Below are 26406 nucleotides of genomic sequence, written 5' to 3'. Positions count from 1 at the left end.
ATCTGCCCCTGCTCCCATGCTATCTGATCAAGGTTTCATTCACTATCTTCACCCTGTTACCCTTCCTCCCCATTATGCAGCCTCTGGACAGAGGGGTTGCTACAGAAATGCTGCAGGTAGGTGGACAAATAATAGATTGTCAAATAATTTCAACCCCTAAGAAGATGAGAATGCATTCTGGGCCTCACCAGGGATAAGAAAGTGCCATACAGATTTCATTATAGTATAATATATTTACCAATACTTTGTAATTGTAAGTGCATTTCTATAGCACTTACTACCTCTACGACATTCCTCTCTCAGACATAGAGATTGCGTAGGATTTCCATAGGATAATTTGTCTCCTTAATTGACCTGTTTAAAGCACTTAAATAACTATTTCAATAAGCAAATGGCATCTGCAATGCAAGGAAGTCTTATGAGAGCGACAAAGTCCTTTCCTTGTTCACCAAGCACTGTTACTGTGCAGACATGTAACTGGATGGTATTGTTTCACGTTTTTGGAGAAATGGCCAAATAATTGATGACCACATCTACAAAGGTGAAAATGTACTAGTAAAAAGTAATAATCAAGAACAATTTTTCACTAACCACCAAAAATAAACACATATTGATAAAACTAATAGGTTGGGGTTTGCTGTCAGCCCTTGTTTTGTTACTGTTTTTGTAAAACTTTGTTTTTGGAGGAACTGCTAGGCAAAAAGCACAAATATATTTTGGTCTGAAAAGGGACACATTACCATTGTAGGCTCTAGCATAAAATTAACTACTTTATGTATGGATATTCTTATGAAAGGGCAGAATACAGTCAATCACAGTGAAATTAGCCAATGGCTGAAATGGGCTTACCTTTTACCCCATGCTATACTGTAGTGGTGGAAGAAAAATGTGAACAACACAGCAACAGATGAATGGATAGTGAGGCCTACCCAGAAAGTGACTAAAAGTACACAGAATCCTGCATTTTACACCACATCAATATTTAGATTAATCTGATTGGGAAAGTAATACCAAATGGGGACCTGAGGAACAGCATACAAGTCTCCAGGGTGCAGTAGAGATTTAGGTGAAGCAAGCCAACGCACAAAGCATCCCTTTCGTTGGGAGCGCATAGCAAGGACACATGCACCCCTGAACCACTCAGCATGCTCTAGAATGAGGGCAAAAGACACACAATTGATGGACGGAATGAAGGGGTATAAGGTAGGATTTATGGGGGTAAGAGAGGGAAGAAGGGGCAGGGAAACTGGGAAGTAAAACAGGAGCTGAATTTGAGCATGCATGGGGTATTTGCACGGAAATACTTATGCTGTATGAACAAGAAACTCAGTCCAGCCATTTGTGGTGCAACAGACAGGATTTTTGGGACAGACAAGGCAGACTTTCCAGCCCTCATCTGGCTTTATTATCTAGGGATCAATTCATACTCAATTCCATGATGCTGTTGTGCCACAATTATAAGTGGCGCCTGGCTGGGCTGTTAGAGCATCCTCTGTTCGCGAACACATGTGCCAGACTGGACCATGTTTCACTTTCAAGGTCGGACTGGGACAGAAAATAGGCCTGGGCACCTAAGAAAAATGGGCCCCTATTAGTGAATTAGTTAAACAAGCATTAGTATAGCCAATAGGTCTTACTTTTGGGACCTTATAAGTATTTAATTATGCTGCACCATATCATTGGTGCAACAACATCAACTGTTGCATGGCTAAACATGTATAAGGTCCCAAAGGCGAGACCTATTGGCTATGCCAATGCTTGTTTGTTTTGTTTCATTTCCCACTGCAGAAGACAACACATGCAGCCGCTGTGCAATCTTTCTTCACACACACGTCACAAGTAACACACAAACACACACCCACTCAGAGCACAAACTCCAACGGAAGCTTCCTTTACAATCCTTCTTGTGATAGCTTCCTTTATAATCTACTCCCTACCATTGTTTTACCAAACAATCTAATCATTTTGCAGTCTCTGAGATTGAGAATTCACTGATCCCCCACTCCCCCCTTCCTTCCTCGCCCTCCTCCCCCGAAAGACACATAAAAACATTTTAGGAACACAGTAACTAAAAAGACAAGAAAGTCATTATCTAAGGTAATAATGTATACTTAAGTGCTATTGTTCGAGTGAGAGGGGAAGAGAAAGAGAGAGAGAGAGAGAGATTGATTCTATGATTGGGTGACTGAATCCAAACTTCAAAGGATTAAGTCGACAGTAATTGTGTAAAAGTAATTGCGCAAAGGTAATTGTGCATTCATTTGTTTACATAAGTGTTATTTATCAAATGCATCTGACATTGAAGATAAGATGCATAGGTTTGTTTTGTACGGTGATTAAGTGTTATCCTGGTGCCTTAAATTGTGGTTATATTACACTATATTTTTGTTTTGGTATAGTTTGGTTGTGTTACACTTCTTCCTCTACTAATGAGTGATTTCAACATGGTGTCAACAGCTGCAATATCATTAGTGATATTTATAATCTAGAGACATATTCATTATCGCTTATGAATCTGACACAATCAGAGACGTTATAAAGAGTGCATGGTGGGTTTGGAAGTTAAAGTTATGTTACAGCCTGAACTAATGTACTTCCCACAGTTTTAGATTTTGCTTTGTAACCACTATAGTCCCTGTTAACTTTAATTACATTTTAACTACAGTTTGTGTTATATACCACTAAAAATAGTGCTAATTGTTTTTTTTTACTCAGAAGAGCAAGTGACTTAAAAAACACGAATTTCCTCTATTCAATTTCAGTAATGGCATTATAGGCAAAAACCCTGAACCTTAAATTAAAAAATAAAACACTTCTGGTGAACTGTGCAACAGTACTAACCTTGACCCTACATAATGCCACATGTAACACTACAAAATAAATCTTAAAAGGTGTTGCATGCCCCTATTATTAAGAAGGCACTGAGCACATCCCGGAGTCCACTTCTGCAGTGGCCAGAAGGCCGATCTCAAGGCAGAGCTTGGCCTTGGGGCAGGGCATCTGTTAAAGTCTTTTTCACTGAATTTTTGAGTCAATGCCTAAGATGCAATGGGCGCAAAAGCAGAGCCCTACATCTTCATACTGCGTTCAGGGGGCCTACTCTAAATACCCACTAGATAGCCCTTTCAACAATGTTCAGTGATCGGTAGGTGCAGTGCCGGGGCATCTATGGGGACCTTAAAGCAAGATTCCCTACCTCCTAAGAAGCCACTGGATAAAGTCAATGGCTTCTCAGGGTAGGCCATACAATCAAGCCCAATACGCAATAGCCCTTCCCGCATGGCTCGATGCACTCGTCCTTTCACGATGCCCTGTGCACGTTGAGCACCACAAAGGCTTTCTTTCGGACAGACCCACTGCAGAGTTGCCCATCCATCATGACGGTCTCATTGAGGTTATCAATTATGTAATTTGTGATGTCATATCTAACATAAGCAGTGCATTTTGAAGGGAGCTGTGGCAGTGTTGCACAACCTAAGTGATGAATTTCAGTGAGTTTTTCGTTTCTAACGTCCCTAACCCTTGTATATTTTCTACATAGCAGACATCTCTAGTGACCAATTAATCATAACTTTCATTGAACAAAGCTTATTCATAATTTTTTAGTTTTACTTAAAAAAACAATATACTTTAGAAAGCCCCTAGGAAAACTGTGTGTTTGACGATCTGGGCACAAGGCGGAGCTTCTGCACACAAAACACACCAACACGCTATACTGTGTGAGCATGAGGTATCGTTTTTTTTAAAATTAGCATTTCAAAGAATCATACAACTGTGAAAAGCAGGTGGAACTTGGGGGAGGACAAAGATAATTACACAGATGATATTAAGGAAAACATGAGGTATAGTTGGGAGTAGCCACAAAAATCCATTAGATAGTTTTTGTAATTGGACCAGCAGACAAAAAGCACCAATACATTTTTCTATTAAATGTTGCACTGTTCTCTGGTTGACTTCTATATTATGTCTTGCAGTAGTTTGTTATAATGTAACAAACTGAATAGCATAGTGCATGTAGTCTGCACCTTAATAGGCCTCTAATAATCTTCAATTATTATATCTCTATTCATACACTACGGTCAACAGCACAAACTTAGCACAACTAATCCTACTAGGAAAAGGAAGCACATATTTCCTACTTATTGCCTATTTCATTCTAACCTGGGTGGAATGCTAATGACCGCAAAGCGCTTCAACACCATAATCACGACGAAGCGTTGCCTTAAACCACCTTTGCCGAACATCGGAAAATGACCAGTGAGCTATGTATAAGTCGCATTCACAACTGACAAGGTAATTTATAAGAATCCAGTGTTGCACAAATAAATAATAAGAAACATAAACTCGGCTGATTGCCAGACATCCTTTGAGTCTAATGCAATAATATACTTGAACCTTGGAACGGATGGAGACAAACACATGACTAAAATCAAGGACAATGGAGGTGGCACCAGGCATGAAGTCACAACTTTGTGAATACGAGTTAATTCAAAGTAATACTTTATTCTTCTTTGTATGCAATATAAAAGCAACAGCCAACGCGTTTCGTTCCTTTTTAACGGAACTTCATCAGGGCAGAAAGTTGTCAAAAATGTTTGTTATGAGTATTTTCTCTGTAAGTATCCAAGATAAGGGTCATCAAATATGGTATAATCGTAACGCTGCTTTTACATAAACTATACCATATTTGATGACCCTTATCTTGGATACTTACAGAGAAAATACTCATAACAAACATTTTTGACAACTTTCTGCCCTGATGAAGTTCCGTTAAAAAGGAACGAAACGCGTTGGCTGTTGCTTTTATATTGCATACAAAGAAGAATAAAGTATTACTTTGAATTAACTCGTATTCAGGAAGTTGTGACTTCATGCCTGGTGCCACCTCCATTTTCCTTCATTTTTCGTCTCTGGTTTTCCAGTGCGATCTAAGCACAGCAGGTCTCGGAGTTGATTGGCACAGGATTTACACGTTTATGGGACTGTGATACTGAGGTGCGCAACATTAGTCGGCTGTGGAATCTTTTGTTTATCTAAAACATGACTAAAATCAGCTGTTAGCTGCACAGTCCATTTCTCTTCTGTACTGTACGTTCTCTTAACTTCACGTTTGCCACGGTGCCCCCAGGTGTCTAAAAAGGCTGCCCTTACGTCTGCACAGGCTGCCTTCATACGGCTGTGCCGACTGTCAATGTGCCTGCACTTCTGATTCAACCTGTCGGCCTTAGGGTCACTTCTGTATGTCTGCCTCTTCGGGCTTCTCTTTTTTTATACTTCACCTCATATTGCCCCTACACACCTGTCACCAGTTGGACCCATCACTAAGTGTCTGCTCACTGATGGCACCTTCCATGGGCATGAATTCAAGGCGGTATTTATTGACTGTACTTCACGCAATCCCCACCTACCTGCAGGTGTTTCGCAGCAGGGATGCAGACTTAGCACAACTGCACTTATCATACCCCTGCAGGGGGCGCTTTGTTGATATTATTTTTGGGGTGGTCTGCTGTCAGTCATCGGACACCCCTAACATGCCTCCTTTGTGTCCTCGGCTCCTCCCACTCTGCTCTGACAGCCTCTGTGAGCGATATGGGGAAGGACGAGCGCAGGGAGGCGAATAACCCTCTGTCCAGCTTCCCGAAATGAAAGACACGGTCATAAACATCAAACAGGAAGTATGCAATAACGTGCAGCGCGCCCCCGTCGCCCCTTCTTACCCGCCGGCACCCATACTGTATCAGCTGTTCCCACTGAAGCCGCCAGGGTGCGCCCCCTTCGCCTGAGCGTGCAGCGGTGCTTCCACTCCGTTTTGCAGGTAGGGGCTCCTTGCGCATAACCTGATGATTCTGTATTACATCGCCCGGGTGGAGAGCCGGGACACAGAAGCAGACTGTAAAGAACTCACAATAGGTGGATGGACGTGTTTCTGCCATGTTGGAATGGGGCTTTTTCAATTGAATGGACGGTCGTTTGGCAATTGCACTTACATTTTTCTCAAAAGTGTAATGTAACAATTAGGGAAATTGACAGCTCCAAATGAAAGAGCTAGACGATAGAGGGAGAGGTGATGCAAGGGCAAATGGGTTGCAGAAGGAAAGTGAAAAGACAGTGATGAACAGTAAGGAGATGACGAGAAATGTGTAAATGGAGGAGTTCCGACTGATGCAGGGAGAACAAGCGCTAAAAGACAAGCGCGGCCGCGAAAGTTAAAGAGTACTCGTGCATGCAGAGCATTTGCCTTGCGGGAACGAGCAGCCGCAGGCGCGATAATAACAAACAGATGGCGCCGCTGCTCGCTCTCGCAAGGTAAACGCTCTGCATGCACGAGTACTCATTGGAAACAGTGCAAAACATGCACGAGTTTCCAAAAAAGTACAGAGTGATTCCAAGAGGTCCCTCCTAAGCAGCACTTGCGCGCTGCGTAGACGAGACCTAAAAAGGGGCCCATGTCTGCAAATTTAGGCAGTTTTGAATTTGTAAAGATGCGTTAGATAAGTGTTATGTAAGGTATGGAACACTGTATGGAATTGTGCTTACTGAAGGCAATGTTTGTTTTAATATCAGGAAAATCAACAGTAAACACCAGCCCAGCAGACCATAAAAGCAACAAACAGCAAAAGAAGGCCCACATACTGACCTGTCATACCAGCCCGTTGGGCACTGCATGATTGCCCTGTAGGCCAGTCTGACCCTGTTCGCTTTTGAAGACTGGATCCAAGCTGACATGGAGAAACCATAAGGATTCCTCACTGCAGAGGAAGGTGAAGAAAAACATTCCCAACATACCTGTAACACTATGCTGCAAGCATCCCCAAGCTCTTGTAAGCACCCTTCTAATTGTCACCTCTGAGACAAGCGTCCCCTACGCTCCTGTCGTAAGCACCCTTCTAAATGTCACCTCTGACACAAGCGTCCTCTCTCTCCCAGTATTGATCTCCACTTCCTAGGAAATGCACCCATCTCTGCCCAGTGTAGGTGCTCTCCCTGCCTCTAGTTTAAACAGCACTCATGCTGCTATGACCACCCCCCATCTTCAAGAGGCAGTAGCCCCTCTGTCTCTACTGTGGGTGTCCCTCTGTCCCAGGACCCCCTCTGTCTCTACTGCGGGTGTCCCTCCGTCCCGGTCTCCCCTCTGTCTCTACTGCAGGTATCCCTCCATCCCGGTCTCCCCTCTGTCTCTACTGCAGGTATCTCTCTGTCCCGGTCTCCCCTCGGTCTCTACTGCGGGTAGCCCTCTGTCCAGGGACCCCATCTGTCTCTACTGTGGGTATTCCTCCGTCCCGGTCTCCCCTCTGTCTCTACTGCAGGTGTCCCTCTGTCCCGGTCTCCCCTCTGTCTCTACTGTGGGTGTCCCTCTGTCCCGGTCTCCCCTCTGTCTTTACTGCGGGAATCCTTCCGTCCCAGTCTCTCCTCTGTCTCTACTGCAGGTATCCCTCCATCCCGGTCTCCCCTCTGTCTCTACTGCAGGTATCCCTCCATCCCGGTCTCCCCTCTGTCTCTACTGCAGGTATCTCTCTGTCCCGGTCTCCCCTCGGTCTCTACTGCGGGTATTCCTCCGTCCCGGTCTCCCCTCTGTCTCTACTGCGGGAATCCTTCCGTCCCAGTCTCTCCTCCTCCTCTACAGCGGGTATCCTTCTGTCCTGCTCTCCCCTCTGTCTCTACTGCGGGTGTCCCTCTGTCCCGGTCTCTCCTCTGTCTCTACTGTGGCTGTCCCTCTGTCCCGGTCTCCCCTCTGTCTCTACTGCGGGTGTCCCGGTCTCCCCTCTGTCTCTACTGCGGGTGTCCCTCTGTCCTGGTCTCCCCTCTGTCTCTAATGCAGGTGTCCCTCTGTCCAGTGACGTAACAATAGCCCCCGCAGTCCCCTCTGTGCGGGGGCCCCCCTCCAGGACTGTGCACGGCCCCTGTCCTGAGAGCTCCTCACTGTATCCGGAGTGTGGGGGCCCCCTCCATGTACTTTGCGGGGGGGGGGGGGGGGGGGGCTTCAAGTTTCTGTACGGACCCAACTTCCGCATCCCCCCTGCTGGAAGGGACCCTCTGTTCTGGACGTGCACGTGCAGGTTATTGTGACCAGTGCTCCTCCAGGAGCCCCATTTATGACTCCTTTTCAATCAGGATTTCACGTGTTAGGCTTGTTTTCTGCTCTAAATTTGGAGGCAGAACATTGATTTGTCTGTTAACAAAAATGCGAGGAACACCTGGCTGCCCGGATGTAAAGAAAAACAAATTGCCTGGAACTTAAAAAGATAGATTGGATGTAGTTAGTACTTGGAGCAGGTGGGAGTTCTGATGATATTTCAACTACAGTGGTTCCAAATTCCACAGATGTCAGGGACAGAGTAAGAACATGCTGTTCTAACTTATTTTCTATCCCTTTTTGAGTGCGTGCAGGGGTAAGTATTTCGATTTATCGGTATAAGCATATTTTTATTTTGTTTGTACTTTTATTTGGAATGTGACATATAACCAGGGACACTGAATAAATGTGATTCAGCGGCCACAGCGTCTTTCAAATAATTATGGCTTTGCCACATTTGCCACACAATCCACCATCTGCTGCATAATCTGCAGTTTTTAACAAAAAAATGTTTCAAGCTCAAATGGATCAAAAGTTACTAAAATATGGCGACTCGAGTTCCTGCTCACTAGAAGCACCTTCACAAATGTTTTCTGGATAGTTTTCAGTTGCATAGTGCTGTATTTAGGTGTTACATTGATACTAAGGAGGAGAAATCTGTTTCCAGACTATGTTACCAGGTGTGAAAACGACAAAATAATGTAGTAACACTATCACAAAATGTGCTGCATTAAACTGCATTATTTGCCCTACTTGCCGATTCATTTAGTCTAACAATTATAATACATAATTTGGTTCTCCCCTGTCACATAATTCTAGTGACCCCATCCCCCACTACCCACAAGCCTTCTATTTGCAACTAAAATAAAATCACGTAATAGAACAGAGCACTCATGTTTATGTAAAACCTTTCCAAACTCTCCTGGGACTGTTAATCCAGCCTTCCTAACAAAAAACGTGCTCAAGTGTGTTCCATAAAAAAAGTTTGAGAAAGCTGATTAGAAAAACATGGCCTGGATTAAACTGAGGTGTTTCTTGAGATGCCTGTCTCTTTGAGTTTCACTTAAAACAACAGTCCCTTCCTCGCCCACAAACTGGACCCTGTTTTCTCAGAAGTACCACTATTACAATCTTGGCCTTTTCACTTCTCTCTGAAATTAAATTAAAAAACAAAAAAGTCCTAAAAGCCTAACGCTCAGGAAAGAACACCCAAAAAGTCCTGAAATAATCACCATTCTTATGGCTGCTAGGGAGTGATCCAATCGAAACCTTCACTTCCTCCTCTTTCGAGATATATGGCTAAAACAAATGACCAAGTACCTGGCCTTAAGATTAGAAGCCAACCTGTGACACAAAATATGTGTTATGAAATTCAATAATCCTTTATTGATGTTGTAGAACAACTGCTAATCCTATGTACAAGTTGGGTGCATCGTCCTGAAGAAGTCAAGGGATCTCTGTGACCATAATGAAGGCTGAAACATGGCAACCCATAAAAGGATGTGCTTGCATGCCTTATTGTGTATTAACCTTGTAAATCATACACTTGCTAAATATCAAACAACTGAAGCATCTCCTCTGCACCTGGTTACATGTAACACTGGTCTGAAATACACCCTATATACCTTCCCTAGCCATACACATAAGCCACAACCTGTATCTTATTAACACTGAATGTTGATATATTATTTAGATATTTAGCACAGTGTCTCCGTAGACAGGCGTCAACTAGTGCTTATAACAATCCATAATACGAAGCAACAGATGCAAGCATAACATTTCATCAGCGTCGAAAGCCCAATATTGACAGATGGAAGTGATGGGGACCAATCTGTATACTGCCCTCCTGGGTCTATAGGACTTCACTCAACACTATCCTAATATGAATCCAGTGATGAGTGGATAACCCAGACAACCGTAGAGCTCCTCAAAACTATTTTGAGTGTTCTTTGCATATCTACTACATTCATACTACCTACTCCGCGATGAATGAATAGCACTAGCGACCCGCGATCAATATTGAAACAAGGCTGCCTGGAGGGACCTTCACCAGTGTTCGTGTTATTAGGGCTACAGTTGAGAGAGGCTGTCCACTTGGTTTGTTTCCCTTGCTCTCATCCACATGAGTGAACATCAGTTTCTACATCAGACCTACCATACTAACGATGGAGGAACCCAGGTCAATGTTTTCAGCTTTTTCTGAAGTGAATTGCCTTCTCCCCAGAGCCTAGACATTAAACACAATGGTAATGAACAATCTACAGTGTTAGCTGAACACCTACTAAAGCCGTGCATGTAACTTGCTATTTTGCTGATCTGAGCACATATCATAAGAATGATATCTAGTGGAGGCACTGAGTTGTAAGATACTGCTCCAAGTGCCCCCATTAAGCTTCATCAATGACAAGACCGCTTTCAAACCACACTAGTAAAATGTGAGACAGCGTTAGACCCTCACGCATGGGGCTTGGCTCCTGCACACGCACCATGCCAGATGTTCCACAGTGGAAAGGGAGCACCGTTAAGTGGTGGCCTTAATCCAAACCGAGGCCGCCTTTCGAGTGATCCCGCAGCAGACCCAGCCAGCACTGGGACCGCTTCCTTGTGAAGAGCCTGGAGCTGAGCGGATGGAGTTACATATCAAAGTACACACTCTACAAGGCTGGGCGGCCATGCTCGTGCTGCAAAGCCAACAGTTGTCCAGCGTGGCAGGTTCTAAGTGGCCGAAACAAAGCTGCCACAATTACACATCTAATCCTCAGAGCTCAACCCACAGCAGTCGAATTAATTCTGGGATTGACGGAACAAGTGCTCCCTGACTCGAAGCCGAAGGAACACAGAAAGATCGTTCTAGGAAGAGGTTTCATGCGCCTTCTAGAAGAGATCTTCGGGTAAAAATCCAGCAGGCCAACCCAACCTCAGTCGAGGATGGACAGCCCAGACAAACTTAAACATACCTGTCATACCGATCAAGGTTATGATTCAAGCCCTAATTTAGGACCTGCTCGTTACTCTGTGCCAAGTCCCAAATGACCTACACTTGCAACGGATACCCAGTCTACCAGTCAGACCAGGTGGCTTGCATTAACCACATATCACAGCGAGGAATGTGGTGCAATGTGATAAATCAGAACTATGGGCACCTCTGTAACTTTTCACACTTGCGGTAAGAACATTTTATCGCACAACCAAACCCTGGGGGTTTCTATATATTATCCTATTTCCAATAATCTGATGTCACTCCAAAGAATAAGAAAACACTCAGCTGCGCACTCCATGTTCAAAGTCGACCCCTGCACTGGAGCTCGCGAGGACAACTCCAGAACAGGACCTGACGTCACTGTGGCATTGAACCTGTGTGTTTGTGCAAGGCTGTGCAGAAAGCTTCCATTCCAATACAAGACCAGTGCCCAGCACAGGGCTGGAGGCTGACACACAGTGTTAGCATTAGAAGGGAGATGAACAAGACAACCAGAGTAAGGGCAGAAATGGACTCAAAGTATCCCCCCAACTCTGCAGAATACAAACTGTGCTGATGCAATCCACTCGCTTGTTATGTGCCAGACATTTGCACAGCAACATATCATCACCAGAATGGGCTCACAGTAGAGCTTTAAGTGGGCAGGTGCTGTCCAGGACTCGGCACCTGCACTTGATTAATTTGAAAGGGAGAGTACCTGCACTTCTCAGCACCCCTGCAATATATTTAATGGGAGAGTACCGGTACTTCTCAGAAGCGAACAGGTACTCTAGCTGGCGAGTACCAACACTTCTACATTTCCATTTAAAGAACTGGCTAACAGTGCTGGCACAACTTGGGGTCCTTCACACAGGAAACCGAGGAGCCTGGCTCAGAACAGAATCTGTTTTCTGACCGCATTTAGTGGACGATAAAGTGGGTGTGGTCAAAAATACCGAGAATGCCACGTGACACCTATGATGATCCAATGTGGGTGACCCTAGAATCAAGAGTTGTGTCACAACCCTCCCTGAATTAGTTTCTTATGTACTTTATGAATACATTGAAACCGGCCTTGAATATGAAATTAACCTGTTTATTTACTGTACACGCGGAGTAGTGCATGGGAGGCTCACGGGAGCCACTGGAAGGCTCTCCGCGTGCTCACCAGGCAGGGGTTTCCAACATGCAGCACAACTGTACACTTCACGGGAAGCAGACACCTTGTTGTTTGATCGCAATAACACATACGCACATTTTTACAGCTGTAAATGTTATGCAAAACTACAAAATGTGTAATCAAATGGGCCATTTGAGATAATGAATGGTTTCTAGAACCGTTGTGCCATGCTGTGATGAGGAAGCCATGTGAGCAGCAGAAAGCGTTAGCGTACGAGAGACTGCTTAATTCCAAGCCATAAATCTATAAATGAAGTTAGAGGGGGGGATGTCTCGCTTTATTAATAGGGCAGCGCACAGCATACTGTGGAAAGCGGGTAGTACTTGTAAAAAAGCCGCAAGAACAGGCGCGCATGAGGAGAGGAGAGTGCTGACGGGAAAGCCATTAGCCACCTATTTAAGGCTAATGTTACCACCGCCGCCGCGTGGATTTACAGCCTCGCGCATCAAACTGCACTTTCAAGCCATGTGATAACGATGCAGAGCAAAGATGGTTTCATCTACGCATGCAGTGTAGCCCTCTCCCAGGAGTACCCTGGAGGCCTGGGACACACGGGCGCATGCGTGAAACGGGAAGGGCTCCCGTGGGAAGTGGGAGGAGAAGTCTTCGAAGGGATGGAGTCTGTGGGAGTCCTGACAAGTGCAACACCACCCTTTCCACTGAGTGACCACCCACAGACTGAGGAAGTCTTCGAAGGGATGGAGTCTGTGGGAGTCTTGACAAGTGCAACACCACCTTCCCACTGAGAGACTCAGCCGCAGGCTGCAGAAGTCTTTGAAAGGATGGAGTGTGTGGGAGTTCTCACAAGTGCAACTCCACCTTCCCACTGAGTGACCACCCACTGGCCCACAAAGTCTTCGAAGGGATGGAGTCTGTGGGAGTCCTGAAAAGTGCGACATCGCCTTTCTACTAAGTGTCCACCCACAAGCTGCAGAAGTATTTGAAGGGATGGAGTCTGTGGAGTGACCACTCACAGGCTGGGAAAGTCTTCGAAAGGATGGAGTCTGTGGGAGTCCTGACAAATGCAACACTACATTCCCACTATGGGCCTGATTACGACTTTGGCGGTCTTTAACCGGTTACGCCATGCCGCGGCCGCGCTCCAAGACCACCAAAGCCATGTGAGCACCGCCCGCCAGGTTACGACTTTTTTAGTCCCTGGCTGGTTGTTCTTTGGTCGTCCGACGGTGGTGCCCATGAAAAAGGCACCGCAATGACAGTGTCAAAGGCAGTTCCTGCACAGCATGGACCGGTGCAGTCCATGCAGTGCAGGAACTGAGGGTGTATACACAGAGGGGGGCACAACATGTGCCCCCTGCATGCACCATGCATAGGGCAAAGGGGACCTACAGGGCCCCCTTTGTTTCCTAACCACTAGCAGGTTTATGAAGTAAGAACCTCCATGAGACCGCTGGCAGTCAGGAAACTCGTAATATGCATGACGGGGCTGCAGCAGCACCGCCAGCATATTGTGAGTCCCTGACCGCCGCGCCTCTGCCAGGGAATCCGGTTCACTGTCAGTTGCCAAATGGCAGTCCGACCGCCAAAGTTGTAATACGGCGGTGAGTTTGCTGGTGTGGCAGTGGTCGGACCGCCACCGCTACGACATCGTGAGTTTGGCGGTCCACGGACAGCCAAATTCATAATCAGGCCCTAACTGTCCACCCACAACCCCAAAAAGTGTTTGAAGGGATGGAGTCTGTGGGAGTCTTAACAAATGCAACACTACCTTCCCAATGAGAAACTAACTTCAGGCTGCCAGTCTTCAAAGGGATGGAGTCTGTGGGAGTACTGACAAATGAAACACTACCTTCCCATTGAGTGACCAAGCCGCAGGCTGCAGAAGTCTTGGAAGGGATGGAGCCTGCGGGAGTCCAGACAAATGCAATACTGCCTTCTCACTAAGAGACCACCCACAGCCTGCATGCATGCTCCCCTCAGACAGTGTGTGCACAGATCTGTCCGTGCATGAGTGTAAACCTAGAAGTTGAGCAATCCCACCTCACCTGGTAGACAGTTCGGGAAATGCACCATGGCTTCAGCAATACTTGCAGGACTCGCAGGTTTCCGACACGGGAGGACCTCAGTGCCCGTGACGTCAGGTTCCACACCAAGCTGTCCCAGTTGTACCACAAGTCCTCGAAGTTCAGAAGCACGGCTGCCATGGTGCTTATCGCTTGGGTAAGATCAACACACGACAGACCAGCAAGGCAAACTACTGTGGTAAAATATGGATCAACACAAGATGGTTGCAATGCCTCAGGATCGCCATGAACATGAAGGAGCCACAAGCAAGATCAGCTTCGGAAGCTGTGTCCCCAGAAGAGCATTTCCTACCAGATCATTCTTCGTCATATCCGGGGATTACAGGGTCCTGGGAACCAGGTAAAGGATGTGTGCCTGCTCCCTGCAGAGTCCCACAGCCGCTCCAAGCCTTCTGCTTGCATCTGTCCTCAGTGCTCCGCTGTCGACTGCAGAGCCAGGAGAGAGACTCCCATCCCAAGCCATCGTGTCGGCTTCAAGCTGCCGGGATCCCATCCAGGCTCAACAAGAATGCTCGTCGAGAGCCAACATTCCCGGGACAAGCCAGATTGTTGTTTAACCTTTTGCATCTCGAACTTAAAAGCGAAGGGACTCCTTTTAAGAAGCTGTGCTAGACTTCCGGAAGCACTCTTTTATTTTAAGCTGCCTTCCTCCATAGGTTTCGGACAAAATAGGAGCAACAAGTAGGGCTTTATTTGCAGGATAACAAATGGTTTATGGACATCATTTAACTCTGGGTTGGAATAGTTCTCTCCCAACCTCTCTTGCTCCTCCATACGTTCCTAACTCTCCCTTCCTGTGTTGCATGTTAAAAACACAGCTTTACTTCTAGTTGCAACTTTTTATTACTGCAGTTCTGGATGCACATTTAATCCGGTTTATTCCTGTAATACAATCTATTGATTTAGGGCAATGACAAAAACCTGCTTTGGTGCAAGGCAACTGTGCATCAACATTTACACCACTGGCGAGTGCAGTGACTAACTAGTGTCAAAACACAACCTTTGCAATGACTGGTGATGTCTTTGCACTAGTGAGCTCGTGCGGTAGACAATGCAAAATTGCTTTGCACCAGGGCAAACGTATGTACATCACTGTTGTTATTGTACAAACCATGAGTGATCAGGTGAACAGTCAAAGGCAATCAATACGTTGACAACTGCTGCTTCGATCCCGAGACCATGACTTCCCAGCCCTTGCGAGTACCACCCACTCCATCACTTACTCGCAGTAAGCTGTACTTTAGAGGATCAGTAACTCATTTGCCCTCAGTGAACTGAACTCTGAATGAGAGGCTCTGCTTACGCCTCGTGTGTCCTAAGTGAGGGGTACTCTGTCCAGAAACTCATTTTCCTCAGGAAAAGCGTATTTGAATGTAGAGTACCCCTCCTCCCTACACTGAACAATACTCGGGGCTCACAGTTCTTGAGTGTCAGACACCCCAGTACTTCTCTGGCCACAGCGAACCACGGTCTGAGTGTCCAGTACCCTATATACCCTGACTGAGCTATCCCTTTAATGAGATGCAACCAATGTGCCTCCAGTGATCCCAGGGACCAGCATGCACACTTGAATGATCAGAAACCAATGTGCCCCAAGCCCTCAGTCAACTGTTCTTTGGAGGATGTCAGGGACTAAATTATGTGGTAAAATAAGGCAAATTATGCAACATAATGATGCACATTTTTTAAAACTATTGCGTCGTTATCGTGTAATTTTTACACATGGTGATACCGTCTGGGCAAATATTCTATCTCATTAGCACCAATTTAACAACAAAATACAGAAATAAGCAACTTACAGATGACCTGTTAACCTTTGCAAAGCACCCTCTACTGCACGCAAACACGTCTCCAGTAACACCTGATCCGTTTGAGCTAGAAAAACCTTTGGGGGGGTTAAAATCTGCAGATTATGCTGTATGTAGCAAATGCTGAAATCCATGACTATGCAAAAAAAAAATGCTGCTGCAGAATTGCATACTTCCAATAGCCCTGAATGAGGTGTTCCACAAGCACGGCTTGTGAACAAAGTGAACTGTGTTCTTACTGTTGGTACTTCATGAACTTCTCGTTACTTCGTGCCCCACCTAGTATCTTCAAGCAAACTGCATTATTAGAGAGGTTGGTATCCCTTATGGAGCATTCCCTCACTGAACTGTACCTCTCAGGGACCCATACTCGACATGCCCTCAGGGAACTACTGTTTTTTTGACTGAGGTATACCCGACGTGCCACCTATGCATTCAGTGAGTGACTGGTGTGCCATGTCCTGCTTCACCACATTTAATTGTTCATTTCTTGAACTGCACTCTATGCTCCCAGGGATCTCAGTGAACTGCATCTTTGAGTGATTGGCGCCCCTCATTGCTCTCATCAAACTGCAGTGAACGGTCAATACTTCACGTGCCATGATGGGCTCATGCACGCTGCTCACTGAGTGATTAGAGCACCAAGCCCTTTCTGTCCACAGTAAACCAAACTGTGGTTGATTGCAATTACAGCTCATTCAGTGACCACAGTAGCTACAAGCCACCTCACTAAATATTTGTGATAGCTATAATGCATCAGACAACATCCTGCTTGTCACTTCTATATTTTCAATACACCTCTGCATATCCTCTCCGAGGGCCACCAGCCTTCTCAGCCAGTCGCAATTCCCTGCAACACATCCAGAGTGTTTGCTACCCCACCTCCCATCCTTCTCAATTGTCATAGCTAGTCCTTTACAAATTCAATACACACCATCAACTCAATAGCTAACAGATATTGACAACTGTAAAGAGCAAACCTCTTACAGAATCCTAATCACATTGTATATGAAATAACCATTCCATATGCAACACCACCACCTGCATAGCGGACCGCTTCAACTCTCATCCCCGGTACTTAATTATAGTCACCAAAAACCGAGATGTTGCTGCACCACTAACCTTCACACCCCCTTTCGTTCCCTTCGAACATCTTGCAGGAGTAGCAGTGTTGAGATCCTTATTAACAAATTCTTCGCCTTTTCAACGTTTTCCTCCCTTTGCTCGTGCTCACCAACCTACAACTATATTGTCATCACTGTTGTGGGTCATTTCAGAATCATATCATGTTATTGTACCAGTCCCCAGCATTGTTGATTCCATCTTTGAATATCCTGATTGTTGATTGAAGCTCCAATTCTGTGACTCAAATTGTAATTGCTTGATAAGATATTCCTTCGTCAGGATCCTAACCTACTTGAACCACATGCACAAGTTATCTTCTATATTAGAAATGGCGCCCATGAGTGGAACCACTTCCTTGTTTCACTCATGGACAGGAGGCGGTCTAGTCTACCCGTCTGAGACTAACACGGTGCAGCGAGGACGCAACGCAGACAGGGATACTGGCCTTTAAACCAACGCACAGGGATGAGACTAGTAACAGCTGAAGCACGGTATGCATCTGTCCTTTAGGTAAATGGCTGAAGGGATGCTTTGATGTCGTGAGTATGGCACAGCCGATTTCGATATAAGGAACGCTCCTTGAATACAGATTCAGGAATCATTTTGACATAATGGGCAACATTTCTTTACCCCGCCAAGTGTAACTATAAGCTCACCTTGACCACCGGCGGATCCATGAAATAACACATTTGCCTAAATAATGTATGTAGCTCATGTAAATTTCTATGTTTTATGTAATAGGTGTTGTGTGTCAGAAGGTATACTAATTTTATTAGAAGTGCTCACCACTATTTTTAGCATATATTAGTTCACTAGTTATGACACTAATAAGTGATGTTCAGAATGTATATAAACAGCACGTATTTGGATTACTTTAATGTATACGTGTTGATTGAAGTATGTTTTCTGTCAAACCTTTGGCAGACTAACCCTCTCATGATTATATATAGCAGATTACAAAACAGTGAATACCAAGTAGGTATAACCACCTTCTTATATGTACCATGCAGAATGTTTGAGCGTGATTAGTGCCAACAGCACTGTAGGAGTGGTTTCAAGGAGGTAGATCCTTGATACTGATGAAAAACCAAGGCAATGGTTTGAAGCATGTCGACCCTTAGGAAGGTAGGTACATAGTCATCCACCCTCCCAGTTTTTTAATCATACCAACTAGAGGTCAGAATGACCTACCTAGCCAGGTATTTTTAAGGTTTTCTTTCCACATTAAATAACCCATCCTACTCCTATTATCATAATTCTACACCATATTAATACATCTATAAGTACACCCACGTAATTTGCAGGTCACAGAATGCCTCATTCGGCAGCAGAGCGGAATTAACCCGATGATGAAGCATGCCATCATGGAGCAACTCTCGTGGGTGAAGGTTATATAGGAAAACATGTGTGTTTTCTGCACTTTGTGGAGGGTTATTTAGCAGCCAACTGGGTGGCCCTATGTATACAGCCATGAATAACTATAACCATTCCCAGTCTCAAATGTGAATGGGCACTCACGCAGGTCAAGAAAATTCCACACCAAACAAAGCTTAAGGCTTGTAACAATACCCTAAGCACACTCACCACTACTCCTAATACAGCTTGAGCTACACATTACGTTAACGCTAATATCATCTCTCAATCTTTACACTCAGAGACCTTTCTACACAGTTAACTATATTCCCTCTCCTTCGGCGCACTGCCGCTCCTCATTACCTAAACCAGCCAATTAATACGTTTGCCTGATCTCCCCATGACACTCAGCATAACACTTCATTCAGCCAACCAGTTATATGTTCTATCCAGTCAATCTACCCCTCCAGTAATAAAACTGTTAGCCCTACTATCTAACATCTACATGGGTCTTTTCCCAGCTCTTTGCCCCTAGTGGAAAACAAATTAGTGTCTTTTCCATCCACTCTATCACATAAATATTCAGTATCTGTTCAAAACAATTAAAGAAAATGGTGCTTTATTGAGTCACCCACTACTGCTCCTTGTTTATCTTAATGTACAGTAAATAATAATTTGTCGTACCAAATCCCCTGAAATAGTTCCTTCATTCCTGCAACTGTTGCAGCTGCTTTCACGATAATCACAATGCCGTCCTTCTCATTCTCTTTGAGTTCTCTGCAGTGCTCGATACAGTCAACCACCCAAACATGTTTCTAAATGTAGCCTCCCTAAACATCTCTGGAAGGAACACAACTTTCTATTTTTAATTTTTTAATTTTTTTTTATACAAGAATTATTCGCAACAGCTGCTACAGGGTTAGCATAGGTTGAAACAATTGCCGTTTATACATCGGTGTTTATATAGCTAACCCCACGTGGCATTATTTATTGAAGAAGAGAGAAAAGCAGACAGAAAAGGGCAGAAAAGCAAGGGGTGAAAAAGAGGTAGGGAACAGGCAATGAGAGAGATACATTCCTTATTAATTACATCTGACATTCTGTGAGGATGTTTGAACTCGCATGCAGGCCTGACAGGGCTATATTTGGATGCAACCATTTGGGACCAGTTAGATACAGTTGTCTTTGTGGTACGATCATAGGGGGTACCAGAGTGTGGTTCGCCGGCCTAGCATTTTCATGGCGGTTCATAAGAGTCTAGGTAAGTGTCTAGAGATCTCCACTTCCCTCTGGAGGCCGGTTTCCAGGGTGAGTTCTGTAGTGTAATGTTGTCCGTTCCTCTAAGATGCGTGATCCAGTTGATCCAGCCTTTGTAAGTGGTCTTACTTGTATCCTTCCAGTTGGCTAGGACCCTTTTCACTGCTGCTGTCAGTAATAGGTCTAGTAGGTCCTTATCTTGTTCCGTTTTCAGTTCCGTGCTCATAAATGCCGAGTAGAGGGTGGAAAATTCTTTTGCTAGAGTACAATCAAACAAAATCATTTATGAAACCAAAGATTTTTTCCCAGAATACTTTGAGTGTTGGGCATTGGAAGATAAGATGTGCCAGGTCCCCCTTCCCCTTGTTACAGTTCCAGCATAGTGCGTCCTCCCTGAGACCTAATGAGAATAAGCGTGCAGGGGTCCAAAAAGCCTTGTGAAGCAGCCAAAATTTGGATTGTGCGAGCACTGGGGAGATCTTATTGCGTGAGGCCGAGGCCCATAGTGTGGCCCATTATTGTTCATTTAGTGAAGTTTTAGTTTGTTTATCCCAGTAGGCGACTGTCTTATCATTGAGTTTGGAGGTTTTTGGGCAAAGAAGCTTGTAGAGCTGCGAGACTTGGTGCCCTAATTTATTAATGTTTGACACATATCGGAAGATTGAGGGTTGTGGGGTAGATAGCTTAGTTTTTGATAGGGCCGGTCTGATTTTCAGAAAATTAGAGAATTCTAATGTCAGTTATGTGATGTCTTGATTTGAGGTCTGTGAATGTAATGGGGTACGTTTCGTTCTCTAGTTGGTATGGGTAATAAATACCTTTCTCAATCCATGTATCAAAGGTTAGGCTTTTCCCTTTATACAGAACCTTACTACTAGCCCAAAGTGATTCCATTTTAGACCCTTTGATGCTAAACTCCAGCTTCTTGTCTATCTTTAGTAGCGTGAGTTTTGTGTTTTTAAAGATAGACTTGGAGGTGTGGGGGTATCTATTTGCTGTTAGTAGGGCTATTGGACTCAGATTGTTCAGGATGGCCCCTCTACCTAAAGCCATACCGGTATGTAATCGGATGGCGGTGATATCCAGTATGAGCCTTGTTTTGCTAGAAAAGCTACCTGGAATAATCTGAAACCTGCTAGGTTTACCCCTCCTGGGGTTTTATCCAATCTTAGTTTCTTAATGCTTATCCGTGCTTTCTTTTCGCGCCAGAGGAATTTAGAGATCAGGATATCGACTTTCCGGTGGAAATCATCTGTGAGGAGGAGTGGGAGCATACTGATCAAATAGTTAACCATTGGGGTGATCATCATTTTAATAGTTTTGATTATACCCCACCACATTATGAATTTTGGACACCAAGAGTCCAAAAGTTTCTTCATCTTTCCTGGAAGTTGCTTCTCGTTGTGGTGTAGCGTATCCATTAGGTCGCTACCAACGTTTATACCTAGGTATTTGATATGCCCTGTCTGCCAGGCCAAGCCCGACCCCCCCAGGATGTCTTTTGTGCAGTGAATGTTTAGTGGTTTGCATTCAGATTTGTCTTTGTTTAGCTTATACCCTGAGAACCCGGAATATTCTGCTATCGTAGTCATCAGGGCCCCGATTGAGGACTTCGGTTTTTCCGTTACTATTAGTACATCATCTGCGTAGGCAGTTAATTTTATTTCAATGCCATTGATATCGACCCCTTTTATGTTAGTGTTTAACTTTATATCCTGGATAAGGGGTTCCAAGGCCAGCAAGAATAATGCAGGGGACAGTGGACATCCCTGTCTAGTACCTTTTTGCAATGTAAAGGGGTCAGAGAGTGATCCATTGACTACGATACGAGTTGAAGGTTCTCGATACAGGGCCATAGCCATCCGTATAAATCCCTCCCCCAAGTTGAAGGATTGCATACAGCGTTCCAGGAAGGTCAAGGAGACTTTATCAAAGGCCTTCTCGGCATCTAATGCGATAGCTACTACCGGATCTGATTTAGTGGTCACATGTTCCAATATATGGTAGAGAAGTCGGGTGTTGTTGTTAGACAAAAGATTGCGTAGGAAACCGACCTGGGAGTTGCTTATTAGTTTGGGGAGAACCGCGTTGAGTCTAACTGCCAATATCTTAGCATACATTTTACAGTCCACGTTAATGAGGGATATGGGTCTGCAGTTTTTTGGTGCTAGGTGGTCTTTACCCTCCTTTGGGACGACTACTATGTTAGCTTCTGACATGGATTGTGGAACTGCCCCCTTAGATGCAGAGTGGTTTAAAACCTTTTTCATGGGTGGTTTGAGCTGGTTTAAGAAGGTCTTGTAAAAAGCGGCTGTATACCCGTCCGGCCCAGGGGCTTTATTTCCTTTCAGTGATTTGACCGCCATTTCAATTTCGGTGTAGCTAATTTCTTGACCTAACCTAGTGTTAACTTTGGAAGCCCGATTCTGTCGAGGTATTTTGTACAGTCCTCTTGGTTAAGGCTCTGGTTGTTTTTGTAAAGTTCTTGGTAGTACTCTTGGAATGTCTTAAGGATGTCTTTGTGCCTTGTGTGGGTTTTGTTGTTTGAATCTGTGATAGATGAGACAGCAAACTGGTTGCGTTTGTGTTTAAGGTAGGAAGCAAGAAGATTCCCTGCTTTGTTGGCTTCGCATAGATTAAGGGCTTTGTACTTATTAAACCACAGTCCTGCTCTTTCGCTCAGGATTTTGTTATAGTCATATTTATTTTGTGTTAGTTTTGCTAGGAGCTTGTTATCTTGTGTGGCCTTTGCATGGGCCGTTTCTAAACACTTGATCTCCTGCTCAAGTTGAGATAGTCTCAGGTTTGTACTCCTGTTTATTTTTTACTTAATTTCAATTATTGTGCCTCTGACGGTCGCATTTAGGGCATCCCAGAGTGTATTGGTGCTAGTCCCCAGGGAGTCGTTATATTTGAGGTAGTCAGTTACGGCCTCCTCAATCTTTTTTTTGTTCGCGGGGTCTGATAGTACCTCGCTGTTAAACCGGCACCTCCGGGGGATGGCTTCGTTATGGCATCCGCTCAGTTTTAGGCTGATACATGAGTGGTCTGATACTAGTCTTGGGGTTATGTCTGAGTGCTCGATTAGGTACGTGTGAGACCCCGAGATTAGTATGTAATCTATCCTGGTGTAGGAATTGTGTGGGTTAGAGTAGAATGTGTTGTCCCTAGTGTCAGGGTGCTGTAGGCGCCATGCGTCCTTAAGGTTGAATTTGGAACAGATATTTTGGAGTGCTGCGTGCGAGTTCGTGAGGTGGTATTGACAGGAAGATTGTCTATCCGTTATGTGGTCCAATGGGATGTTAAAATCTCCCACCACCACCACGAGATCGTTTTGGGGGAAACTATCTATCGTGCGAGACACATCCGACCTGAAGGATGGGTCGTCTGCGTTGGGGCCGTATATGTTCGCGACGTGGATTAGCTCCTTCCCCCTTCTCAGATGTGTTACTAGCAGTCTACCCTCACAATCGTGGGATTGAGAGTCTATTGTTACGTTTGATCTTTCAAAAGCCCTTGTTTCTTTTTGTCGGCTGGTGAACAAGCCATCTGTGAGATCCAGTTACCTCTCACTAGTTCGGCATCTTCCATGGATAGTTTGGTTTCTTGTAGAAGGACTATATCACCTTTAGTTTTAGCTAGGTAATCTATTATCTTACGGCGTTTGATAGGGTGGTTAAGACCTTTGACATTGAGGAACACTATGTTGAGGTCTGTTGTCAGGGTGAGTGTGTTATTGAGGGCCATCAACTAGGGTGTAGTGTGGCAGGAGCCTCTGTTCTATATACCCAATTCTCAGATTCGCTGTCTCGGGGTATGGGATTGGGAGGTGGCCCTATTTGTTCTACCTCCTTTCTCCAACAAAACTGTGAGTCTAAGTTCCCCAGGCGTTCTGCTAGCAAAAAAAAAGGTTTCTTCACCAGGTGTGTACGTATATGTTGTCTCCCAAATGCGTTGGCTACTAGGACAAGCCTGATACATTTTGTAGAGAAAAAAGATGTGAAAAAGAAAAGGGAGATATAGAATATAAAAAGCAAGGTAACTTCCTATTTTTCAACCACTTTTTCTTGGTCTTCAGCTTTTCATGACCACCCTTACTAAAGATCAGCCTGTATGCGCTCAAATGCTTATTTGCACAAAGATCTGAGTCCTTCCACACTCTTTCGCATCTGCTTCTGCTACACTCCCATACCTCACTGCTTTTGCTTGTGACATTCAATCACCACATGGCCACCAAAAATTAGAGATGCAATTCAATGGCACCATGGACTGGCGTCCTTAATCAGCTGCGTTATTAATGAAGCCATCTCCTGACTGATCAGTGTCAGAATGATCTGCTAGTATCACCCCTTCTAGGCAACACACCAAGCCCAGTCTGGATTACTTCACAATGTTTCTATGTATGTGCATGTCTATTATTTGTTGAGGATACTGAATGTGTTGCCTGTATTCATACGCCACCACCCAATCATTACTTTCTTGTCAATTTATCAGTGTGCCACCACCCTACCTGCAATTGCTTTCATTACCACAGTCTTTCTATGTGCACCACTTCAGTGAGAAGATAGACTGAAATAGATACTGCTTTGGGGGTCAACAAAGAAAACACAAAGATAGGTTTATGTATTAGCTTTTGGACAACAATGACCCATTCTTCACATGTTGTACCAACCATGTGTAACATAATAAGTTATGCTATGCCATCGATCATTTGTGCAGTGCACAACTGCTGCTAGTGTGCCATCAAAGGAAACTGAGCAGAGTCGCTGTCAGTCGGTGCACCTGCATGCTTGGTTGGAGAGATATGTGGTTGCAACATGTCCTAAGTAAGAAACGTTTTGTGTGATAATTAATAAATACTAAAATGCTATGGATGACATCACCTATTGTCATATGTTTCATATTTTAGCATACCACAACGTTAATGGCTGCTTGTGAACCTACAGGATTAGCCTGTGTGATGCATTAACCTACTGCACTATACCGTCCTATCTTTTTGTTCATCTACTTAAATATATCATAAAATATGGAGGTCAATCCTGGACTAGCACAAACCCTAGACGCCCACGATAACAAAGAAACCATGAAAGGGTGTGCCAATAGAAAAGAGAGAAGCAGTTTCTTGCTTAAAGTTATTTTACATTTAACATGGAACCCATTTTGTGGCCTTCAAGTACTTGTGTGAATTAAATGTGTGAGTAAGTGTTTTTAAAAAAAAGTGGCAGGCTCTGAGGTCCAGCAAATGAAGAAATCCAGAAAAGGTGAAGGCTTTTCTATACTACGTCTCAAAAGAAACATCTAGAACTTGAAGGGCAAAGGGCAGTTCAGTTTCAAGCATCTCCACTGGGACTACCAAGAAAGGTGCCAATTTTTAGTTTACGGTATGGGTACCTGTGCACTGGATATTTGAATGAAATTTGGTGACCCATTAGCTAATGTACACACCACCAAGATGCCATTAATATTGATCACTGCCGACTTGGGTTTTAAACGCAGTTTCACCTGTCTCAGAAGAAAGGTAAAAGAAAATTAGGGTGAAATGTTATTCCTTTACAAATAGGTGTGACCATGAATGTGCCTGGACCACACGATCAGAGTGAGATCTCCATTAGTGTCTAACTTTTCAGATCTTCTATCCATGCCTGGCCTACTCCAATGAGCACCAACTACATCTGTCAGAGATGGTTCCATCTTTAGGTCTCGCCTAGGCAGCGTTTGCGCTGTCTTTTCAAGACATGCTGTTTTTAGGATATGGGCATAAAGCTCTGCCTACTTTCCACCCATCTTTTTAATTGGCTTCTGTCCCTGTCCTTTGTAAATGGTGGCTTTTCATTGGTCAGTAGGCTTAGTAGTTCCTCCTTAGTACGGCCTTGTCCCTTCTTGTAACCTCCCATGAGAACACCCCCTGTTACATGTGTTGTTACTCCCTAGGTTTTAATAACAGCCTCAAGGCACTGTTTTCTAAAAAGGCTTCAGGCAGAAGACACATTTGGTCCTAAGCTAGGCTGGCAGTGGTTACTTCACTAACTAGAACATCTCACATTTATATGAGACCCTCTATAGACTCCCCTTCATCAGCTCCACACAGAGTACAACCTAATCCGAAATTAATGTAATAATTATTTTGTCACATTTCAAAGCTACTCATTGTATATATGGACATAGCTATTTGAATGTACTCGTAGTACTGTCTTGCATGCAATGCATTATGGGTAGGGTGGATTTACCATATCTTCTGCAGGGTGCAGTACCAAATGTGAACAAAAGAGGTCCCCTTTTGGTCACATATGGTACTGCACCCTGCAACATGGCTAGGTAAAAAACATTGCCATTTATATTTCCAATAACTCCAACTTTGTAGACATGTAGTGCTGGTGCCTTTCTCACTAGGGTCCTCTAGGAGCAGCTTGCTGTACTGCACCTAGACATGCAGTGCTGGTGCCTTGCTCACTGGGGACCTCTAGGAGCAGTTTGCGGTACTGCACCTAGACGTGCAGTGCTGGTGCCTTGCTCACTAGGGGCCTACAGGAGCAGCTTGTGGTACTGCACCTAGACATGCAGTGCTGGTGCCATGCTCACTAAGGACCTCTATGAGCAGCTTGCGG

The 26406-nt window shown here is 44.6% G+C and overlaps 1 protein-coding gene across 6 annotated transcripts in view; it reads right to left on the bottom strand.

The window, feature by feature from the left end:
• The window catches only part of FRMD4A (FERM domain containing 4A), a 713130-nt gene that overhangs the window by 418313 nt on the left and 268411 nt on the right, over positions 1-26406 (bottom strand). For 2 of the 6 annotated variants that reach the window (XM_085652944.1, XM_085652945.1), the window contains exon 1: positions 14220-14686. The exons of the other annotated variants lie outside the window; for them this stretch is intronic. In XM_085652944.1, the coding sequence (XP_085509070.1) occupies positions 14220-14378 (159 nt within the window). In that variant the 5' untranslated portion in view covers positions 14379-14686. Of the gene's footprint in view, positions 1-14219; positions 14687-26406 lie in introns of those variants that run through there. 6 annotated transcript variants of the gene reach the window in all.

This window comes from Triturus cristatus, chromosome 4_1 (genome assembly GCF_964204655.1).
Source record: "Triturus cristatus chromosome 4_1, aTriCri1.1, whole genome shotgun sequence".
Taxonomy (NCBI): Eukaryota; Metazoa; Chordata; class Amphibia; order Caudata; family Salamandridae; genus Triturus; species Triturus cristatus.
The sequence above is the reverse complement of the archived record's forward strand: the minus strand, read 5'-3'. Positions and strand labels throughout refer to the sequence as shown.